The sequence below is a fragment of the Euleptes europaea genome, chromosome 8, assembly GCF_029931775.1.
Source record: "Euleptes europaea isolate rEulEur1 chromosome 8, rEulEur1.hap1, whole genome shotgun sequence".
NCBI lineage: Eukaryota > Metazoa > Chordata > Lepidosauria > Squamata > Sphaerodactylidae > Euleptes > Euleptes europaea.
Window position 1 is genome coordinate 24,945,182 of NC_079319.1, and position 23,357 is coordinate 24,968,538.

At 43.0% G+C, this 23,357-nt stretch overlaps 1 protein-coding gene across 1 annotated transcript in view; it reads left to right on the forward strand.

Moving 5' to 3' along the window:
* Positions 1-23,357, forward strand: part of RGS22 (regulator of G protein signaling 22) — an 89,399-nt gene that overhangs the window by 30,923 nt on the left and 35,119 nt on the right. Inside the window, exons 12-15 of the mRNA XM_056854883.1 lie at positions 5,346-5,500; positions 5,832-5,940; positions 8,481-8,606; positions 11,126-11,227. Of these exons, the coding sequence (XP_056710861.1) occupies positions 5,346-5,500; positions 5,832-5,940; positions 8,481-8,606; positions 11,126-11,227 (492 nt within the window). The remainder of the gene's footprint in view (positions 1-5,345; positions 5,501-5,831; positions 5,941-8,480; positions 8,607-11,125; positions 11,228-23,357) is intronic.

Genomic DNA, 23,357 nt, shown 5'->3' on the forward strand with positions numbered 1-23,357 from the left:
TTCTGGCTTAAGTGGTAGAGAAAGTCGGCATATAAAAACCAACTATTCTTCTTCAGTGGGTCTTCAGATGCAAAATGTTTCTGAAATGGAGATGTCATTACTCTACCACGGCTAATAGCTCCCAGCAGTTTTCCAGAGTTATCAGGCACACTGATTTGTATCGGGATAGAGGCACAAGGGAATGGATCTTTTAACCCTCACCTGCACTGTTATGTTGACCTAAAATAGCTCTGGGAAGCCATTATTTGCCTACTAGGGAAGCCTTTTTTTAAAAAAAAATATTTTTGTTGGGTTTTTGGGGTACAGAATTAAAAGGATATAGGAAAGGGAGAAAAAAAGGGGGTAAACAGATAAATTTCTGTGCCCGAGTTATTGTAATTACTGGGGAAACCTTTTGATACTGATGGGCGTACACATACGTTTCCCCAACAGGGCAAATATCCTCTGATTTTAATTGAGAGCTAGGATTCCTACTATGGACTTTTGCATGTTACTGTGATAATATTTATGCTTTGCTTCAGCTCTGTTTTTAGATTTCTGGCTGGTTTTACAACCCTAACCCTATTGCATTGTTTATTGAATGTCCCATCCGTCAGTTGTGTTGATTCACACTATGTAATCTGCCTTGAGTCCAAGTGAAAAAGGGGAACTGTAGATAAATAAATAAATAAACCCCATTAATGAATTAAAGTTAGATTTTGTTGATATGAAGTTGACTTAGCTCAGCATCTTTGTTTATATTAATGTCTAACAGAACTAATTTACAGTTATTTGGCTTTGTTCCACCTTTATGGTTAGATATTATGAGCTTATTCAAACATGTAAAAATAGTAGGCGAAAAAATGCCTGTTTTGAATGGTGTGCTGACACGAGTAGGCTATTTATTTGTTACCAACTCTCTATACTGTTTTTCAGCAAGCGTTCCTAAAGTGGTGTGCACACAGTTAAAACAATTAACTGTTAATTTCAATGGTTAATTGATGATGACTTCCTGCCTGCAGGGAAGGGGGCAAGCCCCCCCTTCCAGGAAGTGCATTGCATAAGAGCACTGGAGAGAACACCAGAGCATGGTGTAGTGCTTGTAGTGTTGGACAAGGATTTGGAAGACCCAGATTCAAATTCCCTTCTCTGCCATGGAACCTTGCTGCGTGACCTTGAGCCAGTCACTCTCTCTCAGCCTTAACCCATCTTACAGGGTTGTTGTGAGGATAAAATTGGAGGACAGCAATGTAAGCCACTTTGGGTCCCCACTGGGGAGAAAGACAAGATACAAATAAAATAAATAAAATAAATTTCTCAAGGATGGGGCTTCACCTCACTTGGGCCAAGTGAAACACAGCTCTCAATTTGCTTCTTGGCTGCAGGGCAGGTATGGTGTTCTTTGGTGTTATTGCTGTTGCTGTCCTTACGGGACCCTGATCCCCTCTCCTCAGAAATGTCCTGCCAAGCAACAATGTATGTATGTAACTGTGAGTAGGGGCTCCTCCTTGGACGAGTGCATTGCACATTCAAATATTTCCCTGCACCAGGGAGAAAGTGCTTAGCCTTGTTTTGCCCTGTTTTGCTACCTTTCAGTATGGTGTAGTGGTTAAGAGTGGTGGTTTGGAGTGTTGGACTCTAATCTGGAGAACTGGGTTTGATTCTCCACTCCTCCACATGAAGCCAGCTGGGTGACCTGGGCTAGTCACAGCTCTCTCAGTGCCACCTCCCTCACAGGTTGTCTGTTGTGGGGAGGGGAAGGGAAGCTGATTGTAAGCCGGTTGATTCTTCCTTAAGTGGTAGAGAAAGTCGGCATATAAAAACCAACTCTCCTTCTCCTTCTTCTTTCCATGTACCTAGATATTTAAAGAGAACCCTGGAGGCAGGGAAGCATTCAAACATGCAACCTGCATTGGCAGTTTGAAATCATACAACCTAGAGAGGACTGTAACATGTGTGTTTTCTCTGTATTTGAATCAGTCATTAGATGGAGCTCCTGTTCTTGCAAGTAATCACTTTGGCAGAGCTGCATATTTTGGCAGGTGCCCCCTTCATAGCGTTGCTCAAAACTGTTGCATGACACAAAGTTAGGCAGATGTTATGGCAGCACTAGGGGATGACTCATTTATGCACCACCTACTAGTTTGTGGTCTCCCACAAAGTTTGCTGCGTTGGCAGAAACCTTCGGTTCTAATAATTGGTAAATTGCCTGTTTATAAATGGATTGCTTTATAAAGCAATGCCAGATCAACGTGCTCTGCAACAAACTACCCATCCATTGATGCACATACTCTAGCAAAGTCTGTTTTAAAGTATGAGTTCACTTGTTTGTGCTCATCAAGGTATGCTTTCACATATGCAAAACAGCCATTGCTAGTCAGATACTTTATAGATGCTTTATACAGTTTTCATATCAGTAGAGATAAGAAATACAATCCTATTCTATTGAGACAGTTCCAGATGGTCAATGAATAGAATAGAATAGAATAGAATTTTACTCCGCAGAGCCAGCATGGTGTAGTTGTTAAGAGTAGGGCTGTTGATTCGGTTCGGCCCGAACTGAAAATCAGCCGAATTTCCCCTGATTCGGTGGTTTTTAGTTCGGGAGGAACCGAACTCAAAACTGGCGGGCAACCGGGAGCCGAATTCAGCGAGTTCGGGAGTTCGCGAATAAATCCGGCAAATTCGGGGCCGTCAGTAAGCAGCATAACCGTCAGTAAGCAGCATTCTCCTCCCCCGGCCAATTGGTGGCCAAGCTGGGTCTTCTTCTGGCCAATCAGTCAGGATTGAGTACTGGAGGAATCAGCTGATGTGCGGCCCGGCCAGGGAGAGAGAGAGAGAGAGAGAGAGAGAGCGAAATCCTCGTGTGTGTATGTGTGTGTGTGGGTGCTTGTGCACATTTGCTCCTTTCTGTGGCTGCAGGGGGCGTATTTTTTGGGGTACAGACACAAAACTTTCAGTGGAGCTTCAGATGAAGCTTCTTAAGATACCCCCCAAGTTTTGTAAACATTGGATCAGGGGGTCCTGAGATATGGGCTCCCCCCTTTTTCTTTCCATGGCTGCAGGGGGCGCATTTTTGGGGGTACATACCCCAAACGTTCAGTGGAGCTTCAGATGAAGCTTCTTAAGATACCCCCCAAGTTTTGTAAACATTGGGTCAGGGGGTCTCGAGATATGGGCTCTCCCCCTTTTCCCTCCCCCCTTTTTCCATTTATGTGGCTGCAGGGGGCGCTTTTTTGGGGATATAGCCCCCAAACTTTCAGCCTAGCTTCAGACAATCATTCTTAAGATACCACCCAAGTTTTGTAAAGATGGGTTCAGTGGGGGCAGAAATATCGCCTCCCCCCTTTTCTCTTTCCGTGGCTGCAGGGGGCGCATTTTTGGGGGTGCAGATCCCAAACTTTGAGCGGCGTTTCAGACAAGTGTTCTTAAGAGACCACCCATGTTTTGTGAACATTGGGTCAGGGGGTCTCGAGATATGGGCTTTCCCCTTTCCCCTTTCCCCTTTCCCCTATTGGGATGAATGGATCAGCCGATCCTGTGTGCATCTCCAGAGCAAAACGTCCCGTGCCTAATTGGAATCATCTTAGATTACAAGTCCTCCCCAGCCCCTCCTGATGGAACAGAAGACAGCCACGGTAAGACCCCTTTGGGGGCTTTAATCTATACTTTTTCTCCTGTGTGTGTGTGGGGGGGAAAGCAGAGTCTGTGTGTGTGTGGGGAGGGAGCAGTTTCTGTGGGTGGGGGGGAAGCCAAAGGGGGCTTTCGTCGGTTCTGCCTGGGGTGTGTGTTCCCCCTCGAGTCTCTCGCTCCCTGGTTTGAGGGGGGAGGTTTCAGTTGTGTGTCTTCTGGTTTTCCCTGTTGCAAATGTGTTGTTTTACAAGGTTGTGTTGCTTTGCAGTTGCTTTGCAAACTTCTCAGTTGTTGTTGGGGCTCGGAGCTTTGTGCGTGGGTGGCAAGCTCTGCTGAGAGATGCACATTAAGGGTGGGGGGACCCCTTTCAGGGCCCATATCTCACACACCCCCGACCCAATCTTTATAAAACTTGGGGAGTCTTTCAATAAACGTCCTTTGAAGCTCTGCTGAAAGTTTGGGACCTCTAACCCCAAAAATGCCCCCCCCAGAGCCACGGAAAGGTGCGATTGTGTTTTTAATGGCCGAATTTTTTCTCGAACTTTGAATTCCTGCTGAATTGAACGGACCCGAAGTGGGGGAGTTCGGACTTCGGCATATCCCGAATCTAAACGGGCCGAATTCGGCCGAATCCGAACTATACCGATTTTTTTAAAATTCAACAGCCCTAGTTAAGAGCGGTGGTTTGGAGTGGTGGACTCTAATCTGGAGAACCGGGTTTGATTCTCCACTCCTCCTCATGAGTGTTGGAAGCTAATCTGGTGAACTGGATTTGTTTCCCCACTCCTACACATGAAGCCAGATGGGTGACCATGGGCTAGTCACAGCTCTCAGAACTCTCTCAGCCCCACCTACCTCACAGGGTGTCTGTTGTGGGGAGGGGAAGGGAAGGTGATTGTAAGCCGGTTTGAGCGTTCCTTAAGTGGTAGAGAAAGTTGGCATATAAAAACCAACTCTTCTTTTTCTTCTGATGGTTGATATCATGCCACAGGGGGGAGGTGAACAGGGAAAGGTAACAACACAGGGGAAAAGAAGGAATGGTCAGAAGGATAGGGAGAGGAGGAATAGATAGAAAGGAGGAATAGATAGAAAGTGCAGGGGAAAGGGAGAGGAAAAACAGAAAAAGGGAAGGGGGAGGGAAGCCAGTTTCAAGATGAATACCATTGCTGTCCTCAACCATAAGCCTGGTGGAACATCTGTGTTGAATGGGTTCAAGTCCCACAGGGCACGGATCTCATTGAACAGAGAGTTCTACCAGGCAGGGGTAGCCTTTCAGTGATGAATCTCTGGGCGATAAGTTACTACCAGTAATGTACATTCTTATGTAAATCAGCTTGTAGTGTTGCCTGCTGTCCCAATGAAGAATAACAACAGTCATAGGCAATGACCAGAGAACACCATGTGCTGAAATGTTTCAAAGAGGTCTGAAGAGCTGTCCATACAGAACTCCCAAACAGCTCCTTAAGTTGTCCTGAATTGGAAACATTTTTTGAGTTAGGCGCAATGGCAAACCACCTCTGAGCGTCTCTTGCCTTGAAAACCCTATGGGGTTGCCATAAGTCGGCTGTAACTTGACAGCAGTTTCCATCACCACTGCAATGCTGAAGTGGTTTTTAATTTTGGATAGATAACGAAGCAAAAGTATTGACTATTGTTATGTTGATGATATATATTGGGCATGGAAGAACAAAAATTATTTCTGAGATGTTCTCTGCTCTCAATATTTTTATTAGAGAGGCGAAACCAGGCCACCGTCACCTTTATCAAAAGCAGTTATGCCTGACCAAAGGCCTACCAGGATATCATCAGCAGTCTTGCCACGGAGTCAAAGTGCCGTCAGAGAGGATTTTGATGCCTGGAGCCGGTTAGTAGATACTAGCACAAAGAGGTAAGCACTAAAATATTTACATAGAAAATAGCATCTACCTATTAAGGGAGATGGGCAATCATTCCAGCCCTCTGCTTTCTTGTCATAGATACCATTGAGACAGAAGAGTGTGGGGGTGTACAAAGCTAGATATGGTTCTTTTGTTTTAAAATTTTGAGTTGGATTCTTTAATATGGCAATCAAAGCTTGTTCTTATGTTAGTTCCTAGTCTTATGCCCATTTGTTTTGGTTAGGGTAATAATGTTGTCACTGGTGCACCTCTGTAGTATTTTGCATAGTCTCCAGCTATTCTCCGGCATCTTTTGAATACATTTCTTCTTTGTGGGTGCAGGCCGGCAACAGTGTGCGTCGACGTTACTCGTTTGACCCCAGTTCCTGACAAAACTGACTATCTGAAGCCACAGTTGGATAGAAAATACACTTATGCAGAAGTGATCCCTGTGAGTACTATCTGAACTTCTTGGATCTGCTGAAAATGGTTTAATGGCCCGACTGTTTGTGGCTCTGTGCTAAACCCCTGTGCAGAGGTGGGCTTGTCTCTTTCACAGTCTTGCCTTGGACGGCCATATTTTAGCCCATCCTGTTTATGACATTAAATCTGTCACCATGTTTCTTCGGCCTCACCTACACAGAGAAGGCCATGGCCAGGTATTTTTCAAATTTCGTTCTCCCCCAGCAGCGTAGAGCCTTCATGTTGGCTAGGCTGAATATATTTCCTTCAGCTATGGTTAGTGGCAGATATAAGAAAGTGCCACACGAGAAAAGGTTTTGCAGTTGTCATCTAAAAGAACCAGACTCAGTCCACCATATCCTCTTGCGCTGTCCATTTTTTACCCAACAGCGTTCACAACTAATTAATCCTCACCTACAAGTTCAAAAAAACTCAGTAGACAAGAGTATTAAATTCTTACTGATGGATAAACCCCAGAAGTCACTGAGCACATCGCTGAATTTCTTGCAATTGTTATAAAGATAGAGAATGGTGATATAGGATAAGAACTGTGACCATAAATATACATCAGTGTATTTGACATTAAAGGGTCTAGATGGTACTATCAGCTTGTCATGAAAAGGAGAGGGTTTTTTAATGTTAGTTGTATACCGATTTTAACAGATGGTCATTTTACGATGGAACATGATTTCTTTCTTTAAGGTGTCTGTATAAATGCATGTTGTAATGCGGTTATTATGCTAATAAAGGTCTATGTATGTGTGTGACATTAAATCTGGCCATGCTAGGGGACAGAGGGCCAACTGTACTGTTCTTGGTGGCTACTCTATTCTCCAGACAGTAGTTTTGGGGTTGGACATATAATGTGCTCTCCACTTTCCCCAGGTTGCAAGGAGTGCAAGGAGCAGCATTTCCTAGATTTTGCTTCTTTTGGTTGAGGGAGGCTTATGGTGTTTTTGTAGTATTTGCTTTCTTTACAAATAGGGAGGTAGATCACAGATGAAAGCAATGGAGCAGTCCTACAGGGCTACCTCACAGTAGATCATTAGAGGAAGGGGGGAATCTTGTACCCTAAGGTGCTTCTCCCAACTCATAGTTGTTTGTCTGCTTCTCTTTCTTTGTTTCAATCTCACACTTTTTCGTTGCATGTACACACACACCCTGCCCCTCCATCCTGGACCCAAGGATTTTTGGCACCCTAGGCAAACTATGGCTTTGTACCTCCCCTCCCCCCATTCAGGAGTCTAGTATAAGCATTTACCTTCATTTATTTGGCATTCAAACTGAACAGTTATAAGAATTGCCAGACCCTGCCCCCCCATGCACGAACTCAGACGTAGCCCTTTCGAGCTATTCTGTGAGACATGTTAACTGTATTTATGTACATAGCCATGCTCAATCTCCAAGCTTTTACAACTACTTTAACATCAGAGGACCATTTCATAAAAATGACTACCCATTCAGGAACGTTCTTCTGTCATAGGTCGTGGCTCCCACCAAACATGTCACCTTTGGCCAAGGTCATGCACAGTAATCATATAGATGGGCCCAATCTGGCCTATGACATGTGAGTTGGCCCAAGGACTTCCATCTCTGGAGAATGGCTATCCCATCTGCTGCAGCACCCCAAAATGCCCTGGGCATTTCAGTCTGCCATTGGAGGGTGAAGGCAGGAAGGCCATTCTTCACTAACAGAAGTCCTTGTGCCTGTAGAAATGTTAATCCAACCCAGTGGTCCCCGAATTGGGTAGTACCACTCCCTGGGGGGGATTACCTAGGGGGGGCACTAAGAGGCAGGGGGCAGCAGGGGGGCGCTAGAGGTGGACCCCTTCAACTGTGTTGTTCACTAATTTATGGCACCATATTGGCAAATTTGGTGGAAACCATCAGAATTTTTTTCCAGACTTTGAAGAGCTGATCAAGTTCATCAATTTTGTTGAGTAAATTTCAACTAAAAAGTTTTAATTTGCTTTTGAATAGATGTGCAATTAATTGTTACTATTTTGAAGTTTCATTGTTCTTATCTTCTTTAGTGTGTCGTGCAAACCCCTATTTTGAATAATGCTTTTTATAGGATAGGGTAGGGGTCACTGGGGTTTAGTTTGTGGAACCAAGGGGGCAGTGGCTCAAAATGTTTGGGAACCACTGGTCTAACCCCTCATCTAACAATCTCGCAAAAAGATATAAGATGACAGTCAGTGTGGAGTAATGGTTGGAATGGCAGATGATGACCTAAGAGCCCCCAGGTTCAACCACTTGACCACTCTGAGTGATCATGGGCCAGTCATTCTCTCTCAGCCAAGCCTGACTTAAAGGTTTGCTGCAAGGATAATACTAGGAAGAGCCACGTATGTTGCCCTGAGCTGTTTGGAGGAAGGGTGGGATAAAAATGTGCTAGATTGATTTGTTGTATTCGACCTCAGAGCTATTTCTTTTTATGTGAGAGAAGAAGCAACAGTTCTAAAGTAGTTTAAATCTAAGATCCAACATAATGGAATGTTTTGCAGAACTGTGCTTTTCATTATCCAGGGCAAAATGTCCCCAGATATTTGTGAACTGGGGAGTTCTAAAATGGAAAGAATGCTGCAATCTCTTAACACAGAAAATCGAGCTGGCTATGTCTTCACTGAGTTCTGTGAGAAATCTGGAAATAAGGTATGAGGGTTTTCTTACCAAGTGATGTATTGTTTACATTGGTACCTCCCTTTCCTTTTGTCATAGGAATTTGGCACCGTTCTTAATCTTGCTGTTTTAGCCCTGTTATAAAGGTGAGATAGATAAGGTAGAGTAGAGCTCCCAAACTTGGTGCCAATGGGAAACATGGCACATGATCACATGAAGCTGCCGTATACTGAATCAGACCCTTAGTCCATCAAAGTCAGTATTGTCTACTCAGACCGGCAGTGGCTCTCCAGGGTCTCAGGCAGGGGTCTATTCACATCACCTTCTTGCCTGGTCCCTTTAACTGGAGATGTCGGCATTTGGGCGACTGAACCTGCCACTGCTTCCCCTGGTGCCCCCTAAGCTTTTCAGAAAGGGGGTGTCCATTGTTATCGGCTGCCCTCATTCAAATGAAAAGGTTTGCCACAGCTGCAGTAGCAGCCGTTTTAGGTTTTGGCTCCGGCTCCTGTGGCAGCCTCTCCTCCCACGGGCAATTCAATTTAGAAGCACTGTAGGGGCCTGATTCTGATCAGGACCACATTTGGGCTGCAAAAATTGTTGGCAGGGGAAAGGCAGGAGCCCCTTCTCTCCCTCCACACCACAGTCCCAACTAGAATTGGGCCTCTGTGGTGGTGCTACACTTAGTTGCCATGGGGAACTCACAGCTGGCATTCTGCAGTTGGGTCATGTGTTAAACATAATATGTTGTCCTTGTCAGATTAAAAATATGAAGAAACCATCAGCATTTAAATAAGGTTCATTTCCCCCAAAATAATCTCTTTGCGTTTTTGGGAAACAGAACCAAATTCCTTCTCTGAAATCAACCAGGATGAGTTTCACAGTGGGATGCATATGGCAAAAACAGGAAGAAATGATTAATCACTTGGAGTCTTTGTTCAGAACTGTTGCAGAAGATTCTGCTTTTGGGATGGGCCAAATGTGAAAAGAGATGACTTGCCTTCCTGGCATTTCAGTTACTAAGTTGAAAATATGTCTCATTGATTTCAATGGATCTTGCTTCCAAGTAAGAGAGGGTAGAGCTGGTTCACCAACTAAGCTGCCACTTTGAGTGCCATATAGGCAAAGGGCAGCAGGTGGGAAAAGGTGACCGCCATGGCTTGCTTAAATCATCTCCTCCCAAACCCATGGTGCTGCCACCAGGTACATGATGGGTTGCAGGGTGCCTCTGCAGCCCACCTGGGAACCAGTGGGGGCACCACAAGGAGAAGGCATTTGGGCAGCAATATGTGGTGAGCTGGCCCTGCAGAAAGGTCATGCTAATCATGACTTGGAAAATCCATGACTAGGATTTACCTCTTCTGATTTAACTTCAAAGCATCCATGTGAGTCTAATGGTGGAATCAGGTAATTGTGGAATTAGCTAATTTGATTGTAGAAGCATCACTGGGGCATTTAACCCTTCATTCCCTTACTGTTTTCTGGTATAAATCATATCCACCTATCCAGAATGGGTACTAGTCATGATGCATACCTATTCTCTCCAGGATCAGAGGAGCATGCCTATTAGGTGCTGTGGAAAACAGGCAGGATAATGCTGCTGCAGTCGTCTTCTTTGTGGGCTTCCTAGAGGCACCTGGTTAGCCACTGTGTGAACAGACTGCCAGACTTGATTGGCCTTGGTCTGATCCAACATGACCTTTCTTATATTCTGATGTTCTTAAGACACTATTAGCTCAACTGGGAACAAAGGACCGATACTCTATTCTTTTTTTGTTTCCTATGAAGCTCAAAGCAGCTCCAGGAGGCAATTCAGATCACCTTAGCTAGATGTAATCCAAGGAAATAAATTTATCTATGTTAAGATTGAAAAGTAAGAATTCCTCCAGCTAACATGCAGAATTGCTAAAGAATCTCCCTAGAATTCCACACGATGTACGGTCTTAATGGTAAAAATGGACATTTGCCTCGCCTTTGAGTGACTGAAATGTTCTGCCTTGAGTGCCTAAACCTCAGAACCTGGCAGTTGTTTAAAATTTCAAAATAAAATCTCTTGATTTTTGTAGGAGAGTTTCTGAACTGATGGGGTTCAGGAAATGCTGTATCCCTCTGGAAGTATTTAGTTCTGTGCAATTGCACCAAGCTGTAGTGAGGGATGGTTGAGAGATGTGTAATAAAAAAAAGTAATGATAGGTCAAGATGAAAACATTTACTGTTCTTAGCGATTGCTGAAAAAAATGCTGACCCAACACAGTGTAAATTTTAGTTGTGCCTTATGAACCACTGGCTTAATTCCATCCAAATGTGGTTAATCTTCATATGTTAACAATTTTAATAGCCAATTATGTGTAAAAGGGATACCATAAAAGATACAGAATGCATTACAGTGGCAGTATCTTTACACATGCTGTCTTTCTGCCAGCGTAGAACACGAGTCAAACTATTTTATATGAAGTGTGATTTACAGTGACCCCCAAGGAGCTGGGCAGTCACACTGGAAATACAAACTTTAAAAAATATATCTGAAAACTTTTCTTCTCCCTCTTCCTCTGTAGTTGTGGAAGAACAGCACGTACTTTTGGTTTGACCTGCAGGATTATCATCATCTTTTCTACCAAGAAACCCTCCATCCTTACAAATTATGCAAGCAGGCTCAAGTAAGTCATAAATAAGTCCTATTATTTACTTTAACCTCAAGGAAAATGACTTTGGGAAATGTGTGATCAACAAAAGAAACTTTAAATGGTTTCCATGGAGTAAGAGAGATGATTTAAGCATTCACCAGGCATGTCTTTCCTCGGGATCTCTTTTCCAATTTCAGTCATTTCATCTCTTCCCCCCCCCATTTTACATTGTGCATACACGATTGCTTTGTTTCCTGTGCTCTTTGTTATTTGGAACGAGCATCCTCTTATTTTTCATATCAATAACCTTTTCATTTAAATGGAATGGTGGAATTATTACTACTGCTTTCTTATAGTTATATTTTTCCATCCTGTAACAAAAATCCTGTGCAGTCAGTAAACAGTACGTAGCGCTGTATGCATCTTGTCCCACTCCAGAGGGCTATTCAGATCAGAAACAGGAACCAAATAGATTGACACTTCTAAGATGGAATTTGACCTTGCTTATGTTACCTAATGGGGCTGGGAAAATGGCAACAGCCCAAGTAAAATACTGGCCTGTAGACTGAAAGGCAGAAAGAGAATTGAATTGTATGTTAATAACTATACACAGACCATATGAGACCTTCGTAGCACTGATTTACCCATTGCAAAGGTGTCATATCCCCCACAAGTCTGCTCCGATCCTTTCAATTAGACATTTGCTGGGAATTCTATACTCTGAACTTAATTCCCTGTGGTGCACAGGCCTGATTCATAGTGGGACCACGGTGTGCTATGAGAGGGGATTAAACTTTTTCCTTCCACAATGTTTTCCTGACCTGCAATGGCCTCAAGGGTCTTCTTTTTTCCCCACTGGAGAAATTTATGTGTAGCCAATCAGTACATCTAACTTTCCCTAACAGAGCAAATAGTGGCTCTCTAGGGCCATTTCAAGTTGGGAAAACAGTGTGTATGTGTGTCTGTGGGGAGGGGGGGAAGACTATATGTGGCATAGTTCCAATCCAAACTGGGCTCACACACACCGGGAATTTAGTTATGAGCATAGAACTCCCAGCACATGTCTGACTGACAGGAATGGGGTGGACATGCAGGGAATGCAAGGACTTTGCAATGTGGAAATCAGCCCTTATGCAGGCGATGGATACAGTTCCTTCGGAGCTTGTTTTTCCCATTCTGGAAAAATGGCATGAACACATGAAGCCATCTTATACTGAACCAGACCCTTGGTCCATCAAAGTCAGGGGGTTACCGCACTTGTATTCCCAGCGATGTATTAAGAGTTTGAAAATGTTATAAAAAATACTGTTCGCACTTTCTATGTATTCCCACCGGTGTATTAAGAGTTTGAAAACGTTATAAAAAAAACTGTTCTCACTTTGTTTGGCCCCTTTAGCTGTGAATACGTTTTCCAACCATTTATAAGCAGTGGTATCCAAAAACCCTTTTAAAGCGATGTTTTTTATAACATTTTCAAACTCTTAATACATCGGTGGGAATACAAAATGCGGTAACCCCCTCAGTATTGTCTACTCAGACCGGCAGCAGCTCTCCAGGGTCTCAGGCAGAGGTCTTTCACATCACCTACTCGCCTAGTCCCTTTAACTGGAGATGCTGGGGATTGAACCTGGGATCTTCTGCATGCCAAGCAGATGCTCAACCACTGAGCCACAGCCCCTCCCCAATACCATAGAACCAGATGCCTCTGCAAGAAAGGCAAATAGAAAATATTATTAAAAACATGAGACAAGGAAAAACACCATGGCCAAGGCACTTTCCTGAGGCCAGGTGCAAAGAATACACGTTGATTCAGTTCTGAGGGCCAGATTTGAGATGTTGTTTCCTTGTCAGAGAATCAACACTTCTGCAGGGAATAGTCTATGGAGCATCCCTGTTACGATTCTCCTAGATCCTGAGGTTATTGTGATTCCTTACCTAGATACAGGTGCTGCACTTCCTGCAGCTCTAGGGACTGCCAGGACTTGTACTTCTAGAGGCATCACTGTTTAGCTTAGTACTGGTTGAGGTCCCCCCACCCCCATTCTTAGACTTCTTGAAATGAGCACTACTTGCCATCTCAAGAATATAGTTCCTGTTGGGATTGGCTGTCCACTTGCTTGGTGTAACCTCCATCCTTGTTATTCTGAGGCACAGCGGCAGAACTCAAAGTAGCAGCAACACTTAAAAACCCCAGTATTGGTTGCAATAAACTGTAAAAAATAAATTAGAAAACACCTGGAGGGCGTCGATCCCAAAGGGGGGGGTTCTACAAAGGGTAAGCAGCGCAGCCCTGGGATGCTTGTGCGGCCTCTTGCCAGTGTCCTGATGGAGCATCTGCATCATCCCAGGTGCTCTGGCATCCCAGGGGGCATTCCTGGGGCATTCCAGGGGTGGAGCTGCCTTTAGGCAGCGTCCCAACCCCCCTTCAGGCCAGGAATGCCCCCTTTGCCCTTACCTGCAGTTACGCCACCTTTTTAGGTGGCATAACCCCATGGAACACTGTGGAGCAGTTCCACAGGGCTTGCAGGTAAGGGCAAGGTTTTGGCCGGGGGGGGGGGAATCCTCCTTTGGAGGTGGTGGGGCTGCCCTGCCTCCATTCAGCCGCTCAACCCTCCCCCTCAGGGAATGGGCTGTTAGGCTTGCTTCCTACTTCTTCTCGCTGTTCCCTTCCTGGCAGCCATGTAATTCCATAATCCTATTCCTGTTGCTTTGCTTATTGGATATTTTAAGCTGTCTGATTGAATTGTTTTCTATATTAATTGTTTTCTATATTTTGTAATCCACTTCAAGTCACCATGAGAAAGGTGGTCTATAAATGAACCGAATAAATAAATAGCTAGGAGCAGAACTACTCTCTCATGCGTGTGTTCTCTCTCTCTCTCTCTCTCTCTCTTTCTCGTAATGTTACTTTTAAATAAACACTTTGGTTTCTTTAACTGGCCATGCCTCCCAGCACATTGTTTTATGAACAAAAACACATTGTGCTGAAGCAGCCTTATTGCAAAGAATGCTGGGCTGGGTGAATTTTTAAATGCACTTTTTAAATTCTTAGTCAAGACTGCATACTCAGAAATACTTAATATCAAACTATTTATGCCTTAATTGTAAAGAGATCTTGACTATGGATTTTTTGCATTGTATATTTAAAACATATCAGTATACCACAGAGGTCCTAGTTGTTTTTTTTTTAATATACTGTGTCAGTGCTTTCCTTCCTTTGAATAAGGAATGCCTAGTAACCCATAACTGGGGAACTCTTAGCTCTTAAATTCAGTTTTCCAGGTGTGACTTTTTCATATATGAAAAGGTTCATTAAAAACAGTCCAATCCCACATACAGGAAATCTTGTCAGAACAGAGGTAAATGTGCATGTTGATTTACATAGATATATTTGATTCAGAGCAAAATGTTCTAATGTTATGTCATCTTGTGATTAAAAATTCCCAAGAAGAAGTAGAGGCAAAAATGGTTGAAGGTCTGGAATTTCCTTTCTTACTGAAAATTTACTTCCAACCCCTTCATCTTTAATGCAGACCTTGGGAACCTTGGTCTGTTCCACTGAAGAAGCAAACGTTCAGTTAATTGTTTAGAGTATGTCGAACCCAGTCCCATTACTCAGAGGTAACACAGTATATGCTTGGGATAGTTTGCTGAATGCTCCAGGCTTCAGGAAAGCAAATCGAGATTGTACTATCAAATTAAATTGATTTAATACCAGTTTAACTGCTATGAGTTCCCTAAAATAGGAACTGTACCTTGATAAAGAAGCTGAGAATTCTTTGTTAGCAATTTCTAGCCCCCCCTTAGAGCCACAGCTCCTAGAATTCAATGGAGCAAGAAAATGGTTGTTAATATGTCTGCCATGTCACTATTCCCTGAGTTACTAATTAAAATCCTTATTTTAATACCAACTACATTGATATATGGAGTTGGATCCCACAGAAGCTATCCTGCATTCCCATGGACTGAAGGGATTTTTCGCTCATAGGTCACAACTTTCTCTCTTTAAGATCCATTAAGTCTAACATGGTGTTTCCAACAGATGGCAGTTACTTGCCTGTGGGCAATTAAGGAGATGCCTTTTTCCTAGTGTTCCCCCCCCCCCGCCCAACTCTTGGTATTCAGAGATATGCTGCCTCTGTACACGGAGGTTCCATTTAGCTATCATTGCTGTTGAGAGACCTGCCCTTCATTTGTTTGTGCAGACCTTTTAAAATGTTATATAAATTAGATATGTCATCCTTAGTACAGAAAGTATTAGTACAGTTTCAGTACTAATTAAAATTTACCCAATTGAGGCCTGTTCTCGAAAAACAAAACTGCTTGGCCATGGCTTGTGTTATGACATTCTGAATTCAGAGGGGACCATGGGGGGGGGGGTTTATTGGCCTCCGTTACAGTGGAGTAGTCCTACTAAGATCAATGCAACCCCCTAAGTAGGCTGACTTTTTTCTGGTCTTTTCTCCCTTTTTAATCTTATTTCCAGGCTGAGCCTGGTGGTGACAGCAGAGCGTTGCCCAAGGAGTATAAGTAGGAAATTGCAAAAAAAATAATACTGATATCTTCACAATCATTAAAACCAAATACATCAAAATGCAATATGTGAAACCGTTCCATTAGCATAACTAACAACCAAAAATGTAACGTAACAAATCAACACATGTGCAGTAAATTTTAAAATCATTCTTGAGTGTTTTTTTTAAAAAGCCCCATAGATTTTTTTTTAATTCATTGGAACGTGGCTGAGGCTCAAGCTGCATCTGATAAAAGGGGGGTTGTTGTGTCCATTCTGCTTTTCCGAATTCTACATTCACCTTTGGCACAAAAAGTAGCAGGCATATTCTGATTACAGAGCAGGCAAGGAGATTCTTGCGGCATATTGTTGCTTCTCCATTAACTTGTTCACTATTTATATGGAACACTGTGTGATTGTTGCAGCTTTCTGATTCCACCACAGAACAAAGGATGTTGGACACAGAATTCAGTAATCTGGGATGTTCTAGCTTCATTTCTTGAAAAACCAAATTTCTAGTCTCCGACTGTTTGTGAAGGTGCAGTTGAAAGAGTATGGACCCAGTTCTGAGTCAACTCAGAAGCCAGAGGAATGGACAAGTACAATTTTCAGTAGTCTAGAGATGCAGCCTTATACTGTGCATAACCTCATAGTGTACTATCATTTTCCGTAACTATAAGAAGCTGAATAAATTATGCAAAATAATCACACCAATTGTTTCAGGTAGCCGGCTCGAGGTTGTCTCAGCCTTCCATCCTTCCGAGGATGGTAAAATGAGTACCCAGCTTGCTGGGGGTAAAGGGAAGATGACTGGGGAAGGCACTGGCAAACCAACCCCGTAAACAAAAGTCTGCCTAGAAAACATTGGGATGTGACGTCACCCCATGGGTCAGGAACGACCCAGTGCTTGCACAGGGGACCTTTACCTTACCTTTATGTAAATTTGCTGAAAGAATCTAAATTATGCAAGTTATAGAATCCAGCTAACCTTGATACAGACTATTGGCTACTTCAGGGCGCTTTTTTTAAAAAAAAGGAGAGTATTGGCAACCTTAAGGAGCCCCGTGGAGCAGAGTGGTAAGGTGCAGTACTGCAGTCCAAGCTCTGCTCACGACCTGAGTTCGATCCCGACGGAAGTTGGTTTCAGGTAGCCGGCTCAAGGTTGACTCTGCCTTCCATCCTTCTGAGGTCCGTCAAATGAGTACCTGGCTTGCTGGGGGTAAAGGAAAGATGACTGGGGAAGGCACTGGCAAACCGCCCCGCAAACAAAGTCTGCCTAGTAAACGTCAGGATGTGACGTCACCCCACGGGTCAGGGATGACCTGGTACTTGCACAGGGGACCTTTACCTTTATTGGCAACCTTAATGTTAGTTACTGTCCTGTTTTCGAAGTGAGGAATTTCAGGGGCAGCACTTCTGGGTTTCGTTCCCTTTCAGAGTGTGAGAATGTACTGGAGTCGTATATTGTCTTTGTAATCGTGCTTTATTTACAAATATACAAGCAAGAGCGTAAGTGGAAGCAAACTCAAGGCAGTAGATCCCCTACAACCTGGGCAGATCGCTAACCTGGAAACCTGCTCTCTGACTGACAAAAGAATGGTTGGGTAATTGTAACGATATGCTACTGTTTATGCTGGGACCTTTAAACTACAAACCTTGAGTTTTGGGTATCGTCCACCGGCCCCTCGCCTTTTCTATTTGAAGCGGTTACTGCTTCATCAGAGCCCTGTACAATCATGGTGATTGTTGTGAGTGAACTGCACATTTGAGGAGATTGTGCTCTGCACGATGGCTTTGATATGCATGGTTGCCATTTTATGTAAATAGGGTTTGCACATATTTTTCAGCTTTCCAGGGGTGATTCACCACCCAATGGCTGCTGGCTGCAAACCATGGGTTAAGGTCCAAGAGCCCTTGGGCTCATGCCAAAGGGCACATGCCTCTAGCTCTGCCCAGGTTTTTATACCCACAGATAGGAAGGAGACAAAAGCTCACCTAGATGTCATGGAGCTGGCAAGATGTTTCCCAAACCTCTCTCCCTCTTGTTACCTGGCACAAGTTCCATAGATGTGAAGAAGTCCTATGTAAGCTCCCATGGGGGCTTACTCAAGATAACATCATGGTGGATTGTATCCAACATCTTTCCTTCACCCCGCCTTTGCTCATTGTGCCACTGAAAAAGAAGAATTCGGTGTGATTTCTCTTAAACATTTCTAATTTCTTAGGTATTTCTATTACAGCTTGATGATATGCTAAAGAAGCAACAACGCATTCCAGTGGGGGTGTCACTGTAATTGTGAAAGGAATGCATGTGGTTATTCTGCTCTAAGTACATACGCTGAAGTGTAAAATGAATTGAAAAAGGAAAACAACAAACACATGTAGCAACTAGCTATGGAAATGGAAAAAACGTTATAAGAAAAATGCTGCTGTTATAGCAAGACAGTTTAGATAGGAAGAGCTGCCTTGTTTCTGCGTGCACAAATTAAATTGCTTGAGAACAATACCAACAACCTAAGTAGCATGTATAGCATATATTATTTAACTTTTTAATGACTGCACATGTGTTTTTACTCTGTCCTACTGAATTCAGTAATACTTAATGCTCAACAATACTTTCTGATATTTTGGAGTTAGAAAGCGCAGACTTGAGGACCGTTTCTGGCTTTACTGAGCAAGACGTCAGTTTATCCAACTAGAATCAGGATTTAATGCCTACATACTAAACTGGTTTTTGGATGGGGGGGAGGAGTTGGATTTACTGTCTCCAGATTTGCCTTTATAAATTATATAAAGATGCAAACCCTGAGCAGAGTCCACATCTGGAGTTTGCTTTAGGCCCATCTCTAACTAATACATTTTATATTATAGCAAAATATATAGAGGTAATATAGGGAAATGCATTCTTCTTTTACTGAAGGAAAGAAATTTCTGAATAAATGAAAGTCTGATACACTTGAGCTATAACATGGATTGTGACTTTTGTTTGACCTTTCCAGCAATTTATAGACACTCAGTTGAAAGTTTCTTTTTCATGTAATGGGCAGTATTATACTTTAATTCTTTGGAGCACTGTCGTATAAAATCATTTAGGATTTTTAGTATTCCATCAGACATCATAGGGTCAGGAAGCAACCTTTCATACAGAAAATGGGTAACTTTCTTTCCCATGAAAAACTGCACTGGGAATTTTTGTCGTTGTGTGTTTTAAAGTCATCTTTGTAACAGTTAAGATAGCAGGGTTGTTGTTTTTTAGAGACTTGAAAGTGGTATGATTGTTGTTCCTTGTGTGTATGTTCATTCCACTTCCATCTCTATTGACGGGTTTTGCTACCTTTTGTAGAGTCGCAAACCACCGCCAGAGTGACAGTGGGATAAAAGAAATACGGGGGGAAATCATGCTTGTAGCATTCCACTCCAACTCTCTTAAAGGCTCTTGTCAGTTACCACAGACGGTCTTATGATAATTCAATATGCGTTGACACAGTCTGTTTTCAAAGATGGCAAGCCTGGAAAGAAGTCAGTCTCGGCAAACACAACTCCAGCAGCTGATATGGTTGGTTATGCGTAATAGAGCGCTCTGACTTCTTTCCAGGCTTGCCATCTTTGGGAACAGATTGTGTCAACGCATATTGAGTTATCATAAGACCGTCTTTGGGAATGTGTTCCCTTAAATGTCATTTTTCAAGCTATTGATGCAGCCGTGTTAATTTATTGTTTTCTTGGTGTGTTTTTTGCACATATGCTTTTGAACAAAGTATTGTAATTCTTTATATAGAGCTTGTGCTGTTTTTCTTTGGTTTAAGTATCAACTTATACAGCGCTATTTCCTACTTGTAGTTGCTTTCTGGTCAGTTACCTGCAATTTGTTAAAACAGAACAGCTGACAGTACTTGCCAGAGTTCTGATGAGATCCTACAGACTTTAAAGAAATAACTTGTATGTCCCTCTGCTAAAAGAGTAAGCAAGATGATTTCATGTGTCACGTTTACCCCATGTCAGGGGCCCTCAATGTATGGCTGGGGGTGGGGGGCTGCATTCAGATCTTGGACACCATGGTGTAGTGGTTAAAAGTGGTGGTTTCGAGCGGTGGACTCTGATCTGGAGAACCGGGTTTGATTCCCCACTCCTCCACGTGAGCGGCGGAGGCTGATCAAGTGAACCGAGTTGGTTTCCCCACTCCTACATATGAAGCCAGCTGGGTGCCCTTGGGCTAGTCACAGCTCTCTTAGAGCTCTCTCAGCCCTGCCTATCTCACAGGGTGTCTGTTGTGGGGAGGGGGAGGGAAGGTGATTGTAAGCCGGTTTGATTCTGCCTTAAGTGGTAGAGAAAGTCGGCATATAAAAAACCAGCTCTTCTTCTTCTTCACTTCTGTTTGTGCTTAAGAGCAGGCGATGGACCCAATGCTAAATGAATATGAGTGAGTGCTGTCAAGGCACAACTGACTTACGGTGAGCCCACATGGGGAAGGCAAGTGACGAGCCAAGGTGGTTTGCCGTTGCCTTCTTCTGCATAGCAACTCTGGTCTTCCTTGGTGGTCTCCTATCAATGAACTGACCATGGCCAAACTTCCAAACTCTGACAAGCTTCCAAACTCTGATAAGCTTGGGCTAGTCTTGAATATTCCGCCTGCATACCCAACCGATTACTTTTTTGTGCTGTAATGATAAAAGTATTTATTTATTTAGGTTATTGATGCCTTGTGTTTCCCCCCAGTGGGGACCCAAAGTAACTTACAACATTCTCTTCCATTTTATCCTTACAACAACCCTGTGAGGTTGGTTAGGCTGACAGTGTGTGACTGGCGCAAAGTCACCCAGAAAGCTTCCATGGCAAAGTGGGGATTTTAACCTGGGTCTACCAGATCCTAGTCCTATACTCTGACCACTACACCATACTGGATCTCTAGGTTTCTTCTTTGCTATGCTTTATTGGTGTTTTTATATTTTATCATGATGCATTTCTTTATTTCATAAATTAAATTGGCTGATATAGCCTCCTCCAAGTGTGAGGCCTGGTTGAAAGATCCCTCTCCCTTCCCTGCACAACCTTAAGGCAAATTGAGACTGCAGGCAGCATCCATTTTATGGATGGAATGAAACACACGATTTTTGTCTTGTCCACTCAAACCCTGAGTATTGCTAATTTCCTAGCATTCTAAACCGTGAAACTCATGGGGCCCACCCTGGTGATATGGCGTAGAGCTTGGTGGTGGCATATATTTTCACAGTATTTCCCATTCAAGGTTGATTCGGGCCTATGTAACTGAGTTATGTAGCCCTGCCCCATGGCTCAGTGGTTTTAAACCTTTTTCGCTGCTTTGCCACTATTACATAACATAGTGTTGTACGTTACGTGATGTGGGCAAAGTCAAGCCTATTCTTAACATATGTTGTTGACTCTTGCATTGAAATAATTGAAACTTTAAAGTACCTATGTTTGGTTTGATGGTGCCTTTGTTTGCTTTTACTCTAGTATAACTGTGTTTGTAAAGTGCTGTTAAGTCACAGCCAATTTATGGCAACTCCATAGGTTTTCAGGGCAAGTTATTAAGCAGAGGTGATTTGCCATTGCCTTCCTCTGCTAAGTCCTCCTTGGTTGTCTCCCATCCAGGTACCAATCCTGCTTAGCTTCCGAGATCTAATGAGATTGGGCTATACTATACCATTTCACATTCCCCCTACTGTAACTAGGCACAGATATCTGAACAGGGCTTTACCACACTTCAGCTTCTGAACTAACAAGCCTATGTACCCTGGAACAAATCCAGAATAGCTATTCCTCTGCCAATGGCTATTGTGCGAAAGGGAGAACAACCTCATATGAGTGAGAACAACCTCAAAGTGAGAACAACCTCAAAGTGAGGACAACTTCATATGGACCATCTGACCTTATTATATAGTGATGACTGATGACACAGAGCCTTGCCTCTTCCATGGCATTCTGCCATTCCAGTATGCTAAACTGGCAGAGGATAGCTGGGAGCTGTAGGCATATTGCTTGGCCCCATCTTTCTGTAAGGGGAAGAGAAAGTGGCCAGTTGTTAATTTCTACAGCAAAATGGTCCTGGGATTCAAGCCTGCCTTAGAATCCAAGATCCCTCTGCTAAAAGTCCAGCTTCCTGTTACCAGCTGTATATAGTTGCTAGCTATAGTTGCTTGATAACAAGAGAGAAGCTCATTATTCATATTCCCCTTACCACTACTATGAGGGTGCAGGCTAGCCTGATCTCATCAGATCTACAAAGCTAAGAGGGTTGGCCCTGGTTAGTATTTGGTTGGGAGACCACCAAGGAAGGCCAGGGTTGCTATGCAGAGGTGGGCACCTCTGTTCTTCTCTTACCTTTAAAACCCTATGGGGGTTGCCATAAGCTGGCTGTGACTTATTTATTAATTATTTTATTTAGTTTATTTGATTTCTACCCTGCCCTTTTCTAGCAAAGTTTAGGGCAACTAACAGCTCTATAGTTTACATTAGTTAAAATGTCAACATAAAACCTGTATAGATATAATTAGTTAATAGGGACAATATTAGCCTTAAAACTTAATTGTTAAAAATGGCGCCCTAGTTGTGATCCCTCACTTTAGTTTAAACAGGTTAAATGAAGGACTTGACGTCGCTTTCCACTACCAAGTCCTGGCTCTAACTGAAAATATTCACTGTAGCAATCTCAGAAAGCAGCCTCTTGGTGAGATTGTGCCATCAGTCATCCTTGTCAACCTGGATGCCCCAGAAGATCCCCCTTATAAATCAAGAGTACATTCCAGAAGCCGTGGCAATATAGAAGTGATCCATCCAATCATATTATTGTTATATCCCCAGCTGCTCTTTAGTTGTGGTCTTAAAAGGCCACTAGTGATTTATGGTGTACTCTCAGATGGTTCCCAAGTCCATGTTAAAGGAAAGTTATAAAGGCCTTTTTCTGGATCAAATGATCGATTTAAACTCAACTCGATCAGTACTGTGATCCACTGGTGCTGAATGCTTGGGATAGTGGGTAGCTGAGGCTATGCATGTGCACCCTTTGTGCTACTGGGGCATGTGTGTTAAGTGTCGTCAAGTCGCTTCAGACTCATGTTGACCCTATGAATCAATGTCCTCCAAAACGTCCTGTTGTCGCAAAGGATATATGTATAATAACAAAGTTATTGTACTGCTCTGTTATTTTATGCTGGCCAATGGCCGTAAAAATAAATGTAACAAAGTTATTGCTAGCTCTCTAGTTACCTTTTATACTCTTTTATATACCTTTTGTGTGTGTGTGTGTGTGTGTGTGTGTGTGTATAAAAAATGTTTTCTTGGTTTTTCTGTTGTTTTTGTCAAATGTATTCTTTTTTTTTTAATGTATGTCCTGGGGGGTTACCGCACTTTGTATTCCCAGCGATGTATTAAGAGTTTGAAAATGTTATAAAAAACATCGCTTTAAAAGGGTTTTTGGATACCACGGCTTATAAATGGTTGGAAGACGTCTTCACAGCTAAAGGGGCCAAACAAAGTGCGAACAGTTTTTTTTATAACGTTTTCAAACTCTTAATACATCGCTGGGAATACATAGAAAGTGCGAACAGTATTTTTTATAACATTTTCAAACTCTTAATACATCACTGGGAATACAAGTGCGGTAACCCTCTATGATTATGTGTTGAAATA